A 20,034-nucleotide genomic window follows, 5' to 3' on the forward strand; every position below is an offset into this window, starting at 1 on the left:
AGACATGCGCTATATAATGTCTTGGGCTTTGTGCCATTATACTTGCAAAACATCGTGTCGTCAACATGTCACTGGAATCCATTGTCACGTACCTTCAAATCGTACTAACAAAACACTTCCTCTAATTAACTCTCATCAGACACTAATAAAACACCGATACCAAACAATATCTTTTTACTGTTTGTTTTTCTGCATATGTATCAAGTGTATCACCTTATGAACAGTTGGTTTTCACTGAAATTAATATACATAAAGACATTAATTAACAATTATAAAAGGGAAATCTCTCACTGTTATCAATCAGAACATTGTGTGTATATATACTACAGTAAGCTTAGCTCTGCATATTTATTGTTAATGACCACAGGGGCTTTGAGTTTTGGGATTTTGTATGTCACCCCTTTTTCGTATTTCTGAATTGACTTTGAGTTATCAAATAAAATCTGCCACACCCACAACAAAATCTGATGCTTAAAACAGGTGTTTACGTACTCTCTGTCAGCTTTGTCTCAGTCATGATAAGTTCATGTTTACAAATGAACTATCTCGTTAATTTTCCAAATTCAAGTGATGTTATCACCACTAAATTTGACTGGGTTTTCCATAGAGAGAGAGAGAGAGAGAGAGAGATGTAAGAGAGGGAGAGGGGGTGACACAGACGGATAGAGAAGTGTGAAGGGTGGAGAGAGAGAGAGTATGTAAGAGAGGGAGAGGGAGTGACACAGACGGATATAGAGGTGGGATGGGTGAAGAGAGGGGTCCTTTTAAATTAATTCAATCGCTTTTGATTTAATTCATTGTTTAAAACGTTACTGGTATGTGTATATATGTGTGCACTACATGTATATCAAGAATAGTTTTAGCATATAACACGGAAGACTCATTACCAAAAAGTAATACTTCCAAATTGATCATTTACATATAAAGGACAGTCAAAACAATAGTGAAACGCATTTTCACATCGGTTTTCACACAAGCAGTCAGGACTTTCAACAATATTAATTATACATATTTCTTAGCTTTGTATGCAGTATATTTGTGTATCTCGTTCCTTGGTAAGCATATTTAGGGGGTTAGACTGTTCTGGAGTGGTAGTTTTTTTTAAACCTTGAGACGGAGGTAGAAGTGCGACCATGGGTCTACATAAAACTCATACCGAAACTAAAAGCTGTCTTCCTTTCCGTCAAAACACCTACATATAATGCGAATGGTTTCTGTTATTTTTAAAGAGAACGGCGGAGAACGGTGGCATCTCTTTTAAAAATTACAGAAAGTATTTCCCTTAATAATGTTTTCTCTCACCCTCAGGTATCCAAGTAACGTGGATCCTATGTGGAGAATCATGTGTAGAAATCTCGTACTCTGACCAGTGGTGGGGGCATTAGAACATTAGTATAACTATCTACAAATTGAGCAGGCATTATTGTAATAACAACATTAACAAATTAACAAAACAACATATAGATCTATATATAATATATTAAATTCCAAAGGACACGGTAAGACGATTTACCAAAACACCCAAAACGACCCAAATACATCCAAATTAAACACACACAAAACGACCCAAACATACCTCATCGGGAGAAAAAGAAAAAGAAAAAACAGTTATCTTTTTATTGAAAGTATCCTCGTATGTAAAATATCATAACGTCTGCACATGTGGTGTACTGCGCAATAGCGGAAATTATGCTGCATGCGTGCCTAATAAAGATCGCTGGAAGTAAGGGGAAGAAAATCGTACACGACTGGCAAATCAATTTACCTAGCGCTGCAAATACAATTAAATAAACTACGTTTGCTTGTATATATAAGTTATTAGTTTTTTCAAAACTTCCAATTCCCTTTTAAGCCAGTATCATCACATTCGCACAGCCACTTATCATGCGCCAGTATATTATATGACGTACTTTAGAGCAAAAGTGAAAAATGAACTTCATATTGTGAACATTTTAGCCAAAAGGGTTCTGTTAACTAAATGTCCGATCCCAAAAGATCATTGTCAGTATAACAGATACGCGATCCAGTACTTCTTTGAAAAAAAACATGTATTACTTTAAAACTTACCATTTAATCGCGACTCCAAGATAGAGAAGTTTCAAAATAACAGCTAGCTAGACCTTTTTTGTCTCGAACGAAAATCAACTTTAAACCAATGTATTCAATAACAATATTTATTTCATTTTTTAAACTTCAAACGTTAGAACAATATTAAAGGATTCAGTTTTAGAAAGGTAAATGTTTGTCAACCAATACATATACATGTACCTACAAAAACACATGTTCTTCAGCAACACAACAAAGCAACACATCGTCTGTATCTCAAAATTAGTTTTCACTCTCACTGATGATTTGTGTAAATTTTATGTTTAAATCAAAATCTCAAATCTATATGTGTTGTTGATGATCGATTGTAACGTCTACCTTGTTAGCAAGAAATACAAATTAAATAAAATACACACTATATAGGAGTAATGTTGGTTAGTGGTTGACATATTTCATAACTGAAAAACACTGATTATGTAACATTCTATAAATATTTATTTTTTTTAAGGAAAAAAACCGGCCATTTTCAATCTTACATGTATATCTTGTCGGTCTTACAAGCTCGCTATTTTTAGGATCCTGTATAAAGAGAAGTTATGTTGGTTAGTGGTTTGATTTTTTTTTATAAAACCCTGAAGTGTAATTGGTTTGTATGTTTTGTCCTTACGGCTCAGTACACAAATTACCCTTTCCTTCTGTACCGATGAAGGGATTTTAACCAAACTTGTTCAATCTCTGATAAGAAAAAAAGTCCTAGCCACAGAGAAGTCCCAGTCACTTATCAAATTGTTATCTCTGTCTATTCTAGTGTTTTTGAGACCAACACCTTTCTTTGACAGTTTTACAGTATACTGTGTAACATTCATTGTACAATTGGATACAATGCTAAAAATCTTTATCTGAATTTAAAAACATGCACTACCTTATTGCTTTCCGTTTTTATTTTTTACTTCGATATATTGATCGACCAATCGAACCAAATCTTACTATACTGAGAACACAAGTGCACAACCTGACGAAGATAATATAAAACCTGATTGTTTAATCGCACGAATGTGAGTTTCACGTGCGGCCGATGTAAGCACCATGTGTCGTCAGTAGTTTCGCTAGGTCAATTAACTACATATCCCCTTTATCTACACGAAACCCATTACTCCAACACTGAAACACGTATCTGACATGTACCTAGATCTGTTTCTATGATTGTTCTGATTTGTCTGGTCTCTCGATCTTTCCAGACAATACATGACATCTTTGATAAACACTAACGTCTGCGAATGACATCTGGTCGAATGTATTGTTCTGACTTCAAATGTATGGGCTAGTTCCTTGTCTTTAGAAAACACGTATATATACCCACAGATATGTTGAATTATAGAACAACCATAGGCCAACATGTTGATTCAGAGTAACGGTGTTCAGTTTTGTATAAACTGTTAAGGCGAACTGTTAGACCAGACAAGATTAAGAATATTAGAAAATAGTTTCACATGTTTTACACACTGCAGTTGTATGCTTTTACGACTAGTTGTGGCTAATGTCACATTTGTTGAAACTCTGTCATCTATAGACAGTTGTCATTTTAAAATTGCTCCAAATAATCGCTTATGACTATCAAATTACTGTTATAAGTATTTGCATATCCTTATGATTATGAATATAACCTTAAAATTTTCTTAAAATCAATCAATCATATTTTTGAAGTATTATGAGAAATTCTAATTGGTGTGTCATTTTGATAATATAATTTTCGACAATATAAGTTTCAAACAAACCCAAAACGAGAGTATTTCGGTTTTATTAAATCAACAATATATTAATAGTGTGCGTTTAAATGACAAGGCAATAATCCAACACCAATCAATATCAAAACTTAAACGAAATCAGACGCTAAGGTAGTCTTAACATGTCGGTAATCATCGTGATGTTCCTCATCTGTGTACAACTTAACACACGAAGTATAACAATAAGTGCATATCAATCAATCACAAGCAATCAATGACAACAACATCAACAAGCATGTTGAAATTTCAAGAGCGAATGAAAATTTTCAAATAAAAATATATTTAAACAAAAACAAGTAGAATGAGGCAGGGTTCCATTTAAAGTACATATTACAAAAGTACAGTGAGCTATGGTTCAGCACCAAAGCTTTGATCATTAGTGTATTCCTACAAACGAAAACATACCTTCCAATGATGTATCGATGTTTACAGTAATTCAGGAATTAATGTTGAACGACTGCCGTTGTGTACGTTTTTATTATATCTAATCTGACGTGATATAGTAAAATAAAACCAAACAATACCAAGCATGAATAAATATTTATAAACAAACTCTTTAAATATGGTATTTTTTTCATAAAACAAGCGTTCACTCTTTTTGCCGTCTCTATGATCACGGCTGGGACTTAATGATATGGTTACGATGGATACGGTGTATGTCTAGAGTTCAAAATGTTATTTGCTGGAATCGGACCAGGTGAGCTAATAAAAAAAAACTACGAATCTGGAATAGCATCCTCGATACTCAATACTCAAGTGGTTACGCTCACTTTTGCTCCCTGCACCCCTGGAATATGTCATAGAAAATTGATGCTTTGGTGTACATCAAAAGAATCTCGCGGTCGGGTAACGGTAACACTTATTGGCTTTGAAGTCGGGCGTCGCTCCTATGTAATCTTCAAAGAACAAGTATCAGCCTAGTCATTGGTCATGTTTTCTTTACCTGACACCAATCAAATAGGTAGCCGCGTGCCTTCAATTTTACTATACGACATATTTCAGTGGTGCAGAGAGCGAAAGTGGGCGTAACCCTTGGATATTGAGGATGCTGCAATAGCAGCGTAGAAGGATATAGACACAAATCAGTCAACTAAATTCATTATCAATGTTAGTGTGATATTCCATGACGCCTTTAGTTGTATAAACATTGAAGAGTTCCAATATCAACATACGAAGAGTTATATCTGCTCGAGTATACCCCACTATCCAAACCCAGCTCATATAACAAATATATAAATACGTATTAAAGTTGGGCTATGTATATACACATGCATTCTAACAAAAAATACTCAAATTATGAAATAATATTGCTTTTTAAAATCGCCTTCATTGGCATTACTGCATCATATCAATATTGAAAATCAGGGTAAACTGATGGTAAATGTAATGAGATACGAAATGGCATGTTATGTAAGTAACATAAACAGACAATGTATTCTTGCATCTCAGACAGGGACAGATCTTTCTTACTGTCCGATCTCTCTGGCACCTTCACGCGATATTTCCCGGAATTTTCACGAAGCGATGTAATTCATTCGCGCGCTAACGCAAATTATGCTGTTAGATTCCTGATGCTGTTGATAAAATACAATTTGCAATGTACGTTTTCTTCTTTGTGAGGTCGGATTGCATTGTTTACGCGGAAGCATTCAAACATAGCTTTAGTAGTGATGAGGCCATATTGTTTAGACCCCGGACGGGATACTTGTAGATGATAACGAATTAAATATTTTTCCGAACAAAAAGTGCAAAAGAATTACCTGTAACTAAGCGACTTCGGGTTATTTCAGTATCTGGCTAAGATTCTGTAATATAATGTGTTGCAGACAGAGATAACCCAATTTCGATCAGCTACATGTACTATTATTTATATAACCTTTTAATAGTCTACTTTCGAATGTCAAAAATATCGAAGGGACATTCCACGTGCGTTGTCTGTGCTACAAGAGCGTTAAATCGAACTAAATCGGCGTCCTGTTCTATAAAATACACGTCACTAACTCGCTCTGCTACAGTATATACAGTAACAAGGTCTGCTGATCTTCCAACGGAAACAAATACCACTAACACATTGTCCATATTGAGAGCCTGCCTCTCTCGTAAGATACCATCCACGTCAGTCCAGCCCTTGTTAGAGAACACCACTAACATTTTCCGGGAGTTCGGCCGATTGCTATTAAACCCATTCTCACGGACAAACGTTAAGGCAGCGGTTATATTTGACTTTTGGTTTGTCGTTGCAAGACCAATCTGGCTGTTGAGAAGGATCTTGTCTCGATCTGTATATTGATTAAGGTTAAACTTTAATGTAGCGGTCAAGTCGAACGTGACCATGCCGACTTGAGTATTTGGGTTATAGTCCAGTGCTTTGTATATCAGGTCCTTAAGTGCATCCAGCGTTTGTTGTAGAACAGTCTGATGCTTAGAAATATCAACCACAAACACCATGTCCGTCATTGTGTTGAGTAAACAATCTGCAAAAAATGTCAATATCAAATATACTATTGTTGTTGATTCCATAAATCAGCAAATAGTTTCAAGTAAACATGCATTAATGAGCTTTCTGCAGCAATTACTTAAAGACGTGTAGATTGATTAAATGTTAACAATTTGTCTTGGATTCAATAATTTAATCAACTCCGACAGTTTGGGTACTTTTAATCTAAGAAAAGAGAGTTTCTTAGGTATATAAAAATAACGAACATGTATAATATTCTACTGATGTTATAAAAACAGAAACCAAACAGTTGGAATATTTCGTTGGAAATTGTATTTTAAGATTTTAATGAAGGTACTTCTAAACAAATAATCAATACAAGAATATTATTAATTCAATGTGAGTTGAACAATTACCTGTACAGCTAGTGTTCACGGTCTCTATAAGGATGACATTTGTGGTATCATCCTCCTTGCCTCCTGAAAATACATATTGGCTAGCTGTAGCTAACTGGAGCAGTTCAGTCTGATCGACTTGCTCTCCATTCCCAACGGTTAGAACTTTAATTCCTCGATTTTTCAATGTTTGAGCGTCTTTTACTGCTTCCGTTCTCAGAGTAGAAAGCCCGTCAGAGACTATAATTAGGTACTGAAACACCTGTGCTCGAGCCCCAAAGGATGACGAAATACCAAATACCTGTAACGGTAGCAGACATTTACATGTACATACAATGATATATAAACTTTATTTATTTGCAAGTATGAAACAAGTTTTTCCATCTTACATTAATCATTCTTGTTGGCCTGAAGGCGGTCTTAATGTGGGAGTAAACTGAAGTACCCGGAGGAGCCCTACGTGATCGGGCGGATGACCAAATACGTTTTCACGTTCGATCGAGAAGTGAATTCCGGCCGTCTTGATGAAAGGCGAGTGCACCGCCTAACAACCTGATGCATTCCACATAAATACAATTTAACCGTGAAAAGTAACGGTTAAATAAAATTTGTCAACGTATTAACACGTTACAATATAGTCTTGTTTACAAGGATATCATAAAACATGGATGTATATTGGCTTATATTGTCGTATACCGTCTTACCTCCTTCGCCTTGTCTAAGGCCTTGTCGAGGTAGGAGGGTCCCATGATAGGTGATATGTTATCAATGGCGGAAACCAAATCTGCTTTGTCTGTGTAGGTACTGAAGGAAAACTCCATGGTTGCATCAAATGAATATTTCATGACTGCTATTTGAAAATCATCGGCTCCTATAGGTAACTTATTGATGATTGCCGTGACAGTTGCTTTTGAATCGTTGAAATGTTTCTCCGTACTTAACGAGGCATCGATAATGAACAGGATATCTGCCGGCCCAGGCCTGCAATCTGTAATGTTTTAAGATCTCTTGACATAAGTGATTAATTTAAGGTACATTGAATAGAACTGTACATCAGACCAGATTGTAGAGCATAGTTGAACCTGCCGGGCACCTTACCCATTAAATTAAGAATTTTGAGAGATTAAATATGCATTATAACCAAAACATAAGTGCACGTTGTAATGCAGCGTGATGTAGGTAACTCAATATATAAATATATAATAGTATCCGTCGTTAAAATTTCAATGGCACACATTTCGTCTGCAGATTATGTATAAATACTACAAAACCAATGAGGAGATGTCATCTTGTTGAAACTAAATACTGACGTCACAACTGAGATGTCAGTGTTAAAACGTAGGCTTCGTTTTGATCTTGACATCGTAACAAACACTGTAATACCACTGTNTGTTTGATGGTTTACTGACAGTGGTATATACTTTCTTGTCATACTGCAAAGAAAAATGTCGCACGGTGATGTGATTGGTCGAATTGCCAATGTACCTGAAGCTATGTTAGTATCCTTGCTGGGGTACATAAGAGCACGCGCGCCTGTTGTAAGGGAGATAACTCGAAGATTCGAATCGAACACACCGGAGAACGTTCGTCTGCTAATGTCAACAATCAACAATATGGCGAAACGGTTTGCAAGCCACACGGAGAGTGAAATTGAGACAAAACGGGGTACACTTATACCTACAAACACAAAGAGATGTATTTAATGTTGTTTCAAAACCATATTGTTGACTTATTATAATTTAAAAATTTATGAAATTGTTGGAATTACACAAAAAAATAATAATTCTGTTTTCCCGTAGTACCGCCCTACACAGTATCTGTTTTCTGGCAAACACGAGTCCCAACCTATAAATGGCTTTGCAGTATGACAAATTCGTTATACAGGTCTTTGGCAGGGTACATGGTCTCATGTTCGCTGCCAGGACCTTATGTACCCTTCGCCGAATAACTAATAATGTCCTCAGTCATGTGTATAACACTGAATGTGTTTTGGAAGGTAATAAATCAATTAAATTTTGTTAACTCAGAGAGTGTCATAGGGTGAAAGTATATCCATACCCACACTTTGGTTAATAAATATGTTTTACCGAAACAAAATAAAACAGCAGATAATGGAGATACACAGAAGTGGCAAAACAATAAGTAATATTGTACGACATTTGGACAATGGAGTTGTCATCAATCACTTATAAATGCCATAGAAGATAAACCTGTTAAGTGAATAGCAGGGTCGTGTTACCTATTTCACAAGTAGTTCCTTGGTATCTGTTTGTACAGGCACAGTTAAAGCTGTTCGCGTCCCGGTCACATGTTCCGCCATTTACACAAGGGACACTATGGCAGGCGTCAACTAAAAATCAGAGAATACTAACACATGAGGCATACACAAACGGTGATTAACACTTGTGTCATGACAAATCTCACGAAACATCCCATTCAAAGGCCCAATAGTACTTTAGCTGAAATGTAAAACTTCAACAAATCAATGCAAGTTAGTATATCTTTGGTTCATACTATCTGCTGCCTCATGCTCTCATATCTTGTACGAAGGGAGGTAAATCCTGCAAAACAATCGCTTTGTTCTCTAATTTCCTAAATAAATCATAGGCTAGAAAAGGTTTACAATTAAAATATTTATCGGGAATTAATTTGGCTTTACAGTGATTTATCCCCGTTATCTGTACCACGGACTGCTGGACTGTATTACTTACATTGTATGGAGATCGAGGCGTGAATCGTTTGCTTTGGGATTTCGTTTAAAGCTATTGGTACAAGTATGACGATTATTATTATTTCATCCAAGACAGATAGATATGACATTAAGATAGATAGCTTCTTCATTTCCCAGTAATACAATAGTTTCTAGTTCTAAATATATGGTATACTTCTGTGAAGGCCTTATGTGACATGAGGCACGAAGTGGATAGGTAAGGTAAGGTAATACGGTATATTTATAGATTTATGTGGTTTTGTATATCTTGCTATCCGGGGGGAAATCGGAATGTTAATATGGGTGTGTGTATTCAATAACTGCCCGAAACCAACCACATTTAAAATGTACATGAATACTAGCAATTATTATTGTCGAATTCGGTCGCCTATATGATGCGTGTATATTTACGCGTAATTAATGGAGTAACGTTATTATGTTGTTTTTTTAGTTTTTTGTGCAATATGACAAATGCATATGTACACATAATGAGGCTTCCCAATGCTTATCTGTTGATTTCAGTACAATGATTGCCTTGAAAAAAATTAAAGCGAAATTTAATATGCAGATTTATAATTGCTCATTTAGGTATGGACATACATTATGAAGACCAGTGCTTCGTATGTATACATCAAACCTAAACCACAGCTACCACACTGTCCTTAACCAAAAGTTTACTTATTTCCCCTTTTGTCCTCTAATATAAATGTGTCTTACACTTTAGATACTGTACTGGTGTTCTAGAAATTTGGTTCTGTATAAACCTCATCTTCTTGATGTCAAGCTGAGATCAGCTAGCAGTGCTCCAAGATAATGTGTATATGCTAAACATATATCTCTATATAAGCTAAAGAGTGTACAGTGCCCCAAGATAATGTGTATATGCTATACTTATATCTCTATATAAGCTTAAGAGTGTACAGTGCCCCAATATAGTGAGTCTATACCATACATATATCTCTATATAAGCTTAGGAGTGTACAGTGCCCCAATATAGTGAGTCTATACTATACATATATCTCTATATAAGCTTAAGAGTGTACAGTGCCCCAATATAATGAGTCTGCTATACATGTATGGCTAGATATGGTACATCAACACAATAACACAATAAATGCATTACATTATGGGAGGATCTCACGTCTTCCCGGCAGATAAAAGTTTATGGTGATTACGATGTCATTTGGGACCAATTTTCAGTATTTAACTAGCGAATGGGTGGTGTAACAAAGGATTTAAAAAGGACTGGTAGAGCACATTAATAACACTACCAAGTTATAATCAGCGACACATACCCTTCTATCTGTCCCTATATAAATTGATGGCAGAAAATACTATAGAACCTCGAACATATATAGATACCACGAGTATTTCACTGTAATTATTTTCTTTTTTGTCTGTTCAAAATATAGGAGAGACTTTCGTATTTGTCAAAAACCATCGACTTAAAGTGGTAAAAAGATTTTGACCAAATATAACAAAGTAGTCTAAGAAAGTGTGTTGCATAAAACACAGGTTAATTTCGGGTAAGTATTCTGGTCAAAATGCAGCATTTATGGAACAGTATATTACTGACTTGTCATTGTTCCTTAAAACATCACCTGCCTTTTGCTATTAGATATGTTGGCACTCGGAGAGCACCCCTAAATATCCCTATTCCTAATGTTAGCGGGAAGAATTGTGGCTAGTCTATTTGAGTTTCATTTTTGTTTTCGTTTTGGCAATATCCAACATTATTTCCTGTATCCCCCCAACAATTATTATGTGGATATAAATAGAAATGAGAGGCTAAGAAGGAAACATGAGGTTATGCATGCGAGAGCATATTTGCCAAAATATATGGCTGTAATTGAGTAAAACATCCATAACTGTTTTTCCAAATTACATAATTTATCCAATGAACTGATAAATATATTTGTTGTGACACAATCATATTATGATGAAAAATTCCTGATTTGTATCATGACGTCACAAAAGAGAGAAATGACACAGAAGAAACTTGTTTTGCAACGATACCTGATAGTTCCGATTATGTTATAAAAGTATCGTACATTTGCAAACTAACTAAAGTTTAGTAAGAACTAGGGAATTGTCAGAATGACAACCAACAAATTTGAAAATTACACCTAGTATAATCTTTGTTGTTACCGAATGCCCTGAGTATATTACCTCCTGGTGAGGGAGATGGGATAGAAATAGTTTTGGTATTGAGCCGAAATCAGCAGACAATTCCAAAAAAGATATCAATCTGTGACGGCTTTATCCAACAAACATATTGATAAACATCTTACGAAGCAACTACAACAACATTAAAATATGATATAGGCAAGGATAATAGAAAAATGTTATGGATCGGAAATAAAATTTGAATGATCTTGAACAAAGCGGCAATAACACGGAAAACGATTCTATTCTACTTCTTTCCAAGAACATAAAGTACGACCTCATAACACTAATGCTAAACTGTGACCCATTTTCTGTGATGTCACCCTTAACTCCTGAATGTTATTACTGTTAATTTCTGGTATTGCAATACTCAGAATTAATATTATTTTCATTTCTTTCATTTTCGTTTTAGTGTATTCTGGTGTGGATCTTGGCACTGGCACTGCCCGTTTATTCTCCGTCTTCTAGCCTTAGTGACATATAATAATATTACCACTTACCGTATTCACAAGTGTCGCCATAAAAACCGGATGTACATAAACACGTGAAATTGGACCCTGGTTGGCGGGAACAGGTCGCCCCATGTTCACAAGGCAGACCAAGACAAGCATTTTCTACAGGAAGAAGCAAGAAAAACGTGTTACGGTTTGTACATATTAATTGAAGGATGATGCGCTCAAGATGTTCACTTTTAACACCAATCAAACGTATAATTCCGGAAAATATCTCAAATTCAATGGTTTAAAAAAGGTAAGAAAAATAGAAAATAGTAGATGAAACATCTGATTTCTAAATTATTTTTGTCTGCATCCTAACCACGTGGAGGTCGGTTATTTATATGACTCGGAGTTGCTATTTTAGAATCAACAGGTTAATCTTTCCTTTATGACATTGCTCCAACGTTACAATGCCTTCTGAGAAATACAGTACTTTTACTCTTCACGATTTCATAATGTTTAATCGGGGTTTTTTTAAATAATAAAAAATCGCATACATATGTAAGTAGAAATTTAAGCCTTTATTTCAGTGAATATGTGGTTATATGAACCTTAACAAAGTTATATTAACCACGACCACAAAAGTCTATATTGATAAAGAAGTAATGTTATACGTCTAACATCGAACAGAAAAATACAAAATATGTTCAAACAATATGCATATTGGTGATCATTAAAGTGTGATCATATATATATACATGTAGATGTGTATTTGTTTTTATCCAGAAATAGCTAAGACATGCGTCATACAAATACATATGCGGTACCTGTACATCCTTGCGTGAAGTGGGCGGGGCAGGGTGTAGACAGGTAGCATGTGGATCCACTTGAACACGGGTCTGGTTTACAGAAGTGTTCGCGGTTGGATTCAACATAAGTCTGAAATTATATAATATCGTTATTTTCACTTTGACCATTTCCTTATAATAGGTGCAGACATTAGTCTATCACTATTTTTTTGCAAAGGAACTTTTTCTTATTTATTTTTCTATTAATGATGCTTAACCATTGGTCTTTCCAAAATATTAAAAAAAAAAAAAAAAAAAGGTTCAGGAGGTTGTTTTTTTCAATCGTGATTTACAACAATAACATGAAAGGTTTGTGCGATTAATGCCACGTGTTTTATATCCAAAGATTTACAATTATTTGGTTTATTTGATCGATATTTCAGGCGTTCAATGCTATGTTTAGGACACTGTACACCTAAAGACATTATCTTATTTTAATAACGGAAACGTTTACCGAAAATACACCAATCACGTAATTTGCAAGAATACTCACAAGCATAAACGTTGGTTTGTCTACTTATTTATGAAATCTGTAGTATATTTCCTAGATGTTGATAATTCCAAAGCTACATTTATTAAGAATATTCTTAAAATGTTTGTTTGACAGGAGTTATTATATTTATTTATCACAAAGTATAACCATGCAAACATTAAACACAAATCAAAATGGATTCCCTTTCCCAATGATTCTAGGAATAGTGGATCGCATTACTTGATTTCTTTTTGATAGTTTAATAATTTGAACTGGTAAATGCAACAGAAATCCTATGAAGAGAGTTTGTTCTACTCTGTATTTTCTTATTCCTTAACTTCTGATGTTTCCTCCAGAATTACATTCTACAAATGTGGTATTAATTGGAACAGCAATATCGCATTGTGTTGATAGGCTAAACAAACTTAAAAAATATAAACAGTGGCTTTTCACCATACAAAGAATGTCTGTTTACCATACATTCCATTTTGTTTTTCTCGCAGTAACCTTCATCGTTTTGACACGAGGATGCGGTCCGGCGATGTATCCAGTGAGCTTTCGGAATGAAGGACATTGCCATTGACCTCGAGAGAAAGGGATGACTGACTTCCTCGTGTCCAGCGTGAGTGGCAGACTCTATATGACAAACGAACCAGTTTAAATTACACAACCCTCACGTTTATATTTACATTTACTCTGCATCCTTCCATTGCAAGGCATTGAAGAGACACATCTTGTTGTGAGACTATAACAACCTTTGCCATTTTCACGTCATAAATCTCTTTTGTGACGTCATCAATTTATTATTGTCAACACTTAATTTGCTGTTCGGAGAACAGTTTAAAACTACTCTGTCAAAATGTCAATATGAATAATGAATGTTTTAGCAATTATTGTTACGGTCCTATACAAAATTACATAAAGCTGTACCGGGCTTTATTAAATTTGTCATCAACAGCAATGTGATTTTCATCTATCAAGGAACCCCACCGAATTGACTCTACTTGTACCATTGATTTTAAGTCTATTTGGACACTATGTATAGTATGTTTCGTATGAAAACAAAACTGTATTCAGAATCAGAATTTTTGAAATGAATCTGAACAGTGAGCCCTAAATGATGGACTGTATTTCATCATTACATTTATAGATATATATATACTTAAATAAGCTCCTGTTTCTAGAGTTTAATTTAAGATTTATATACGTTTCTGACATTTTTACAACATTAAATTGATATAAAGGGATTGATTATATATTGCTTTTATCAAATAGAACGGTTGATGGATTATGTAGGCCTTAAGACAAAGTAAACATTAGCTGCTAATTATTTAACTATGTCTTAATATCAACTAAATTGACATAAAGAAATCGACAAAGTAATATTAAAACTCTATATAATTCTATAAGCTTTCGTTTACAAAGAAAATATCGAAAAGTTTCAGGAGGAGCGTGGAAGGAGATATTTTTCCAAATCCAATGTAGATGAAGGAAATATGTTACTTTTTCATACGTAGCCCTGCACGAACGTTTCAGTTTTACCTTCATAGACACAAATACTTTTCAGTCATAAACGGCTTAGCGTTCATTCTACGTAAACGTTCATGATCAAATGAACATAAATATCAACGTAGTGTAAGTAAACATAGATTCATATATGCAAATATATATCAATAAACATACTATAATTAATCATTTTTCAATATATTTTATTTGGAATAACTTTTACAGTTCACTATTAGACTATTAACTGTAATAGTGTTAAGGTTCGAGTTACGGCACGGCGCTGTGTTGTATATTTGAGCAAGATACTTTACTCCGCTTGTTCCAGTCTAATCAGCTGTAAATAAATACGAGGCTGGGCAGTGCTAGAATTGTTGAATGCTGGCTGTTAGCGCCGAAATGGTAGCTCCGGCTGTATGCTCCCCAGGGAGTTGAGAAAGATATCGGCTGGTTACAAAGGCCCTATAACCACGGATAATAATTTTTGAACCCCTTTCGTTAAAATTCTTTGCTTCTTACCTATCAAACAGATCACAGGCTGTAAGTTATGGTAATGAAATGTCTGATTTTCAACCGATCAAAATTGGTGTACCACAAGGCTCTATACTTGGGCCTCTGCTTTTCATTTTAAATATTAATTACTACCCTAACTGTCTGAAACATTCTACTGTAGAAATGCATGCAGATGTCTCCTCACAAAGCGTTAGGAACAAAACAGTAGAGCTTTTAGAAAAAAACAAATGATGGAAGACTTAGAATGCACAATTCAGTGGATGAGAGAAAACAAACTTAGTCTTAATCCGAACAAAACTCAGTGCATGTTGATTGGATCGTCTCAGGGGTTATTTAAATGTCGTGAGTTGAGCATTACTATTGATAACTTAATTAAAGAAACTGTTCACTGTGCAAAACTCCTTGGTGTTTTTGTCGACTGTTGTCTGTCTTGGAAAGACCACATTGATTACATATCAAAGAAAATTTCGAAAAAGATTGGTGTTCTGAAAAGGTTACGACCTTTCATGTCTAATGATATTCTCAGTAAAGTATATCAAAGTATAGTTTTCCCACATGTTATCTATTGTTCTGTAGTCTGGAGTGAGGCTAGTAACAAATCATATATTCATAAAATCTCCAAACTTCAGAAAAGAGCAGCTAGAGTTTTGTTAAATATAAGAGACGTTTTTACCCCTTCCATTTTGCTTTTTAAACAGCTAAAGTGGCTGCCAATAGAACATTATTTTGTTTTTAGGAAAGCAGTTCTGTTCTTACAAAATTTTACATGGGGTGTTTTAAGTAATATGTTTACCTATGTCAGGGATATCAGTTTTAGAAATACAAGGTCATTAGTTTCCAACAAGTTTTATATTCCCACTGCTAGAACTAATTATTTCAAACGTTCATTTGTGTACACATGTTCTGTTTTATTGAATGGATTGAATGTAAATATTAGAAATGCGTGTGATGTTGCTGCTTTTAAACGCAAATACCTACAGGATTTCTTCTCAAAACGTTAGTTTGGTACTTACTTTATGATATAACAATTTACTTTTTAAATACGTATTGTATTTGTGTTTAATATACATGTATTTTAATCTGCAAATGTCTTTTATGAAGTTTATGTGTATTTTTCTGTGATATCTGTAAATATATTGATGCAGGGCCATATTGTAAATCAGACATGTCTAAATATGTATCCCTGGATAAATAAACGATATTATTATTATTATTTATTATTATTACCGCTTTGAGACGACCTAAGAACTAGGTTGTGATAAAGCGGTATATAAGAACCTCGAATTTATTCAAATAAATGCATTAATAATATTCAATTATTCGATATCAATATCGTTTTTTGTGCATATTGTATTATATAAGATATCTACATTCACGTGTTGTTTTGTACAAATTAACGTGAGAAACAGACTTGTCCCATGACAATAAAACGTATAACGATATTGCCACTAAACCGAAACTGATTAGGAATAGAACCAGTTATGAAAAAAGAAAAGTCAAATATGTATTTTAAAACCCAAATTATCATAAATATCAACCAAAGACTACGTGGAAAGATCAGCTCTGTCCAATTATCACTATATATGACATGAATGACTAAAGTATTGCTAAGTTATCTGTACGTACCTGGCAGTAAACATACAACAATATAGGCCAGGATCACCACTTCTGTCATCGTCGACATTTTTAAAGGACGCTAAAGGAAAAAAACGCATTATGAAATAAATCATTGACAATAGACCTACCTATTTTAAATAAGGAGCTAGCCTGGCTCCACTGTAAAATATAATGTACCCCTGTATACTGAAGACGGGGTTTAAAAACACAAAGAACGTTGTCTAACATTTAGTCGCTCAATTGTAAACATTACAACACTTAAATTTAAATTGTTCAGACCTACAGCAAACTTGCATTATAATGTTGAGGTTACTCGCTGTATTATTTTTATAAATTTTCACTCGAGAATGTCTTCAGTTCTGAAAATTATCAATCATTTTAGCATCAATACGTGTGTTGTTTACTATCAGGCTGTTGCAATGTTCTCCTGTTTACCACCAGTATCATACAATGTTGTTTCTAATTAAATAATGTTTTAATTACATTGTTGATTGTAATTGTATTTTTGTTGTAATTGTGTTGTTCATTTTACATGTTCACTTGTTTTGTAGAACGAACTAGTACACTGATGAAATATGTTAAATTCTAGCGAAAGTGCGGATTTATGTTGCCAAATTTAATAAGGTGTCTAACCTGAAGCGACACATAGTTGTTGAAAAAGTTTCTTCATACGATTTGTAAATATTCTTTTATCCCTTATTCCAAATTACGATATTTCGTACTAGAACTTAAAGTATTGAGACTGCTATAAAGCCATTTCCTTCTACAATATATACCCCTGTACACGGAGTCATCCCACGTGTTATGAATATGGTCTATAACATTAACCTGGTACAATATCAATCATACAAAAACAAAAAGTTCAGTACATGTGTAAGCACAAAACAAGAAATAATGTATCCTTAGCATATAAATACCGGTAAAATATGTGCACTAGTATGATCGATGAATCACAGGGGAACGGTTAAGGATTACTTACTTGTACTTAGTATATACTGTTTTATAAGCCTTTACAACTCAACCCGGGATAATATAGTAGATCACATGACAAATCTTACCTTACTGCGTGTTTGTCTCCGCCATGAACCGTTACAAGTCAACGCAGACTTACAAATATAGCAGATAGTAGTTGTCTGTACATCCAATTCACAAGGTCACACTACTTCCGTCTTGTTGGTTTAAATGTTTTACGTTGGAAACTATTTTAAATTTAAAACAAGGTGGAAATGGTACCCACGAAAAGTACACATACAATAACTCCTCTCCGTTCTGTTTGCCATTTAAATGTTAAGGACTGGTTTTACCACCTGGGTTTATCCCACGGAAACCCTCCGTAAACGGACCCGGAAGGTTAAAACCTAAAATTATTTTACAAATTAAATATCGAATAAGGTCGTCTGTTCGTGTAACTGTAAACCATGAAAATAGCCTGGCATAGCTAAACATGTTTCGACAGGCTTGTGCATACATATGTTTACAAATGACGGACGTGGCATGACAGGAACAGGAAACCCAAATCATCAACTTAAATAGAAACCAGGATAACAATCGTTTAAATCATCGAATGAAATGCAGGTAACTTTTTGTCATATTTGTTCAGATTAGTTGGGCCTTAAAACAGTCAGTAAATCTTCAAAATCTGTTTAAAGGAATGACCATTTGAAGGTGAAAAATCTTAAACCCTTTTTCATACACTTCTTCACAATTTATCGTCATAAAGATAAACTAATTCAAATTGATATATAACGTGGTGTATAGTAAGTGTTAATTACGAGATGAAAAGTTTTGCAATTTAACTATATGATAATCACTGTCGATTTGTGAAAACCGAAGTAATATTGACACAATGCCGCCATTGCCTTTACATTAAAACCAGAAAAGAAAACAAATAAACGTCTTTGTCATATGTACAAAGGTGCAAATTGAAATCTCAACGTAAAAGGAAAAGGAATTCCATTTGTATAAAATTGCAAATCGTTTGCAGAACTCTGTTTACTTAATGTCTTAAACACAAGTAAAATAGATGCACACTATAATATTGTATACTGCATGCACTAGACAAAAGCTACGTCAAAAATGAACATAATACTTTAATTAACATGTTCAGAAGCTACAGAAATTAATGCTGAACTTATCAATTAGCTGATAATTTATACACAAAACTATATTTGAACATTCTTTTCTTTTAGACATAAATTAATTTTACTATTTTGTTTTTATTTACAGTTGTGGGATCGCACAACGTTACACGATGTGCGGTGTGCGCACGATGTGTGCACGGTGTGTGAACGATGTGTGCACGGTGTGTGAACGAAAACGAATGTAAAACATAATGAAGGCTAAGCTTTATCTACATTCAAAGGAATGGTATAATCTGAACAAAGTACTTGATTTACTCCAAAATAAAATGCATGCCAGTTATTTTTCAGTGATCACCTTACTAATTAATAGAAATAAAATAAATATTATACTCATAAGTTATCCCTTGGAGCCATATATTTTTCTCTTTACGCTTCCGTTTTTGTAGTTACTCTCTTAAAACCCCTATTTAGACTGTTTGCAGAACCGTGTTGAGTGTTATGATGGCGTGTTAAAGTAATGACGTTCCAGTAAGATAACACTTTAACTGACCCAGCCATAAACAACAACATGATAAATAACCTAGTGATCCGTACGTACTAGATAGAAATCGTCTCTCATACGCTTCATCTTTTTTATATTGAGCTAAACATTTCAAATTAGTAGCCGCCAAGGGGAAGTCTTTTGGCACCTGTGCCTTTTGCGTTAACAAATCTGTTTGTGTGAAATAGAGTTAATACCCATGATGTCTAGCTGTATTGTTAAGGATAGATTTTTCTACTGTTGATACTTATTAAACAAAACTGTAAAATCTTAATAGTTTATTTTGTATCTGTTTCTGTTGTGCACTGCCGTCGCACATCATTGTATATTAAATAAAATAAAACATTAAAATGTATGTGGAATAATTGATCAACTAAAGTGATAAACGCAGATATCTACTAAATCAATAAAAACACAGTTTCACGTACAATGCCATCAACGTATGTCCACCCTTTATTAGAGACCCCCCACCCCCCCACCCCCC

General features: G+C 34.4%; 1 protein-coding gene across 2 annotated transcripts; it reads right to left on the reverse strand.

The window, feature by feature from the left end:
• Nucleotides 1-4,824: 4,824 nt before the first annotated feature.
• LOC110442341 (collagen alpha-5(VI) chain-like) lies at nucleotides 4,825-18,366 on the reverse strand. Of its 2 annotated transcripts, none has more exons than XM_021485895.1 (9): nucleotides 17,987-18,366; nucleotides 16,938-17,007; nucleotides 13,771-13,931; nucleotides 12,803-12,914; nucleotides 12,039-12,152; nucleotides 8,902-9,012; nucleotides 7,367-7,650; nucleotides 6,684-6,963; nucleotides 4,825-6,304 (listed from the first exon to the last, which is right to left on the reverse strand). In XM_021485895.1, the coding sequence occupies exons 2-9, from the start codon at nucleotides 16,993-16,995 to the stop codon at nucleotides 5,718-5,720; spliced, it is 1,707 nt and encodes a 568-aa protein (XP_021341570.1). In that variant the 5' UTR covers nucleotides 16,996-17,007; nucleotides 17,987-18,366; the 3' UTR covers nucleotides 4,825-5,717. The 2 variants fall into 2 exon arrangements, with proteins under 2 accessions (XP_021341570.1, XP_021341571.1); XM_021485896.1 differs by lacking the exon at nucleotides 17,987-18,366 and adding an exon at nucleotides 17,908-17,953.
• Between the last annotated feature and the right edge of the window lie 1,668 nt (nucleotides 18,367-20,034).

This window comes from Mizuhopecten yessoensis, unplaced genomic scaffold (genome assembly GCF_002113885.1).
Source record: "Mizuhopecten yessoensis strain PY_sf001 unplaced genomic scaffold, ASM211388v2 scaffold716251, whole genome shotgun sequence".
NCBI classification, from domain to species: Eukaryota; Metazoa; Mollusca; class Bivalvia; order Pectinida; family Pectinidae; genus Mizuhopecten; species Mizuhopecten yessoensis.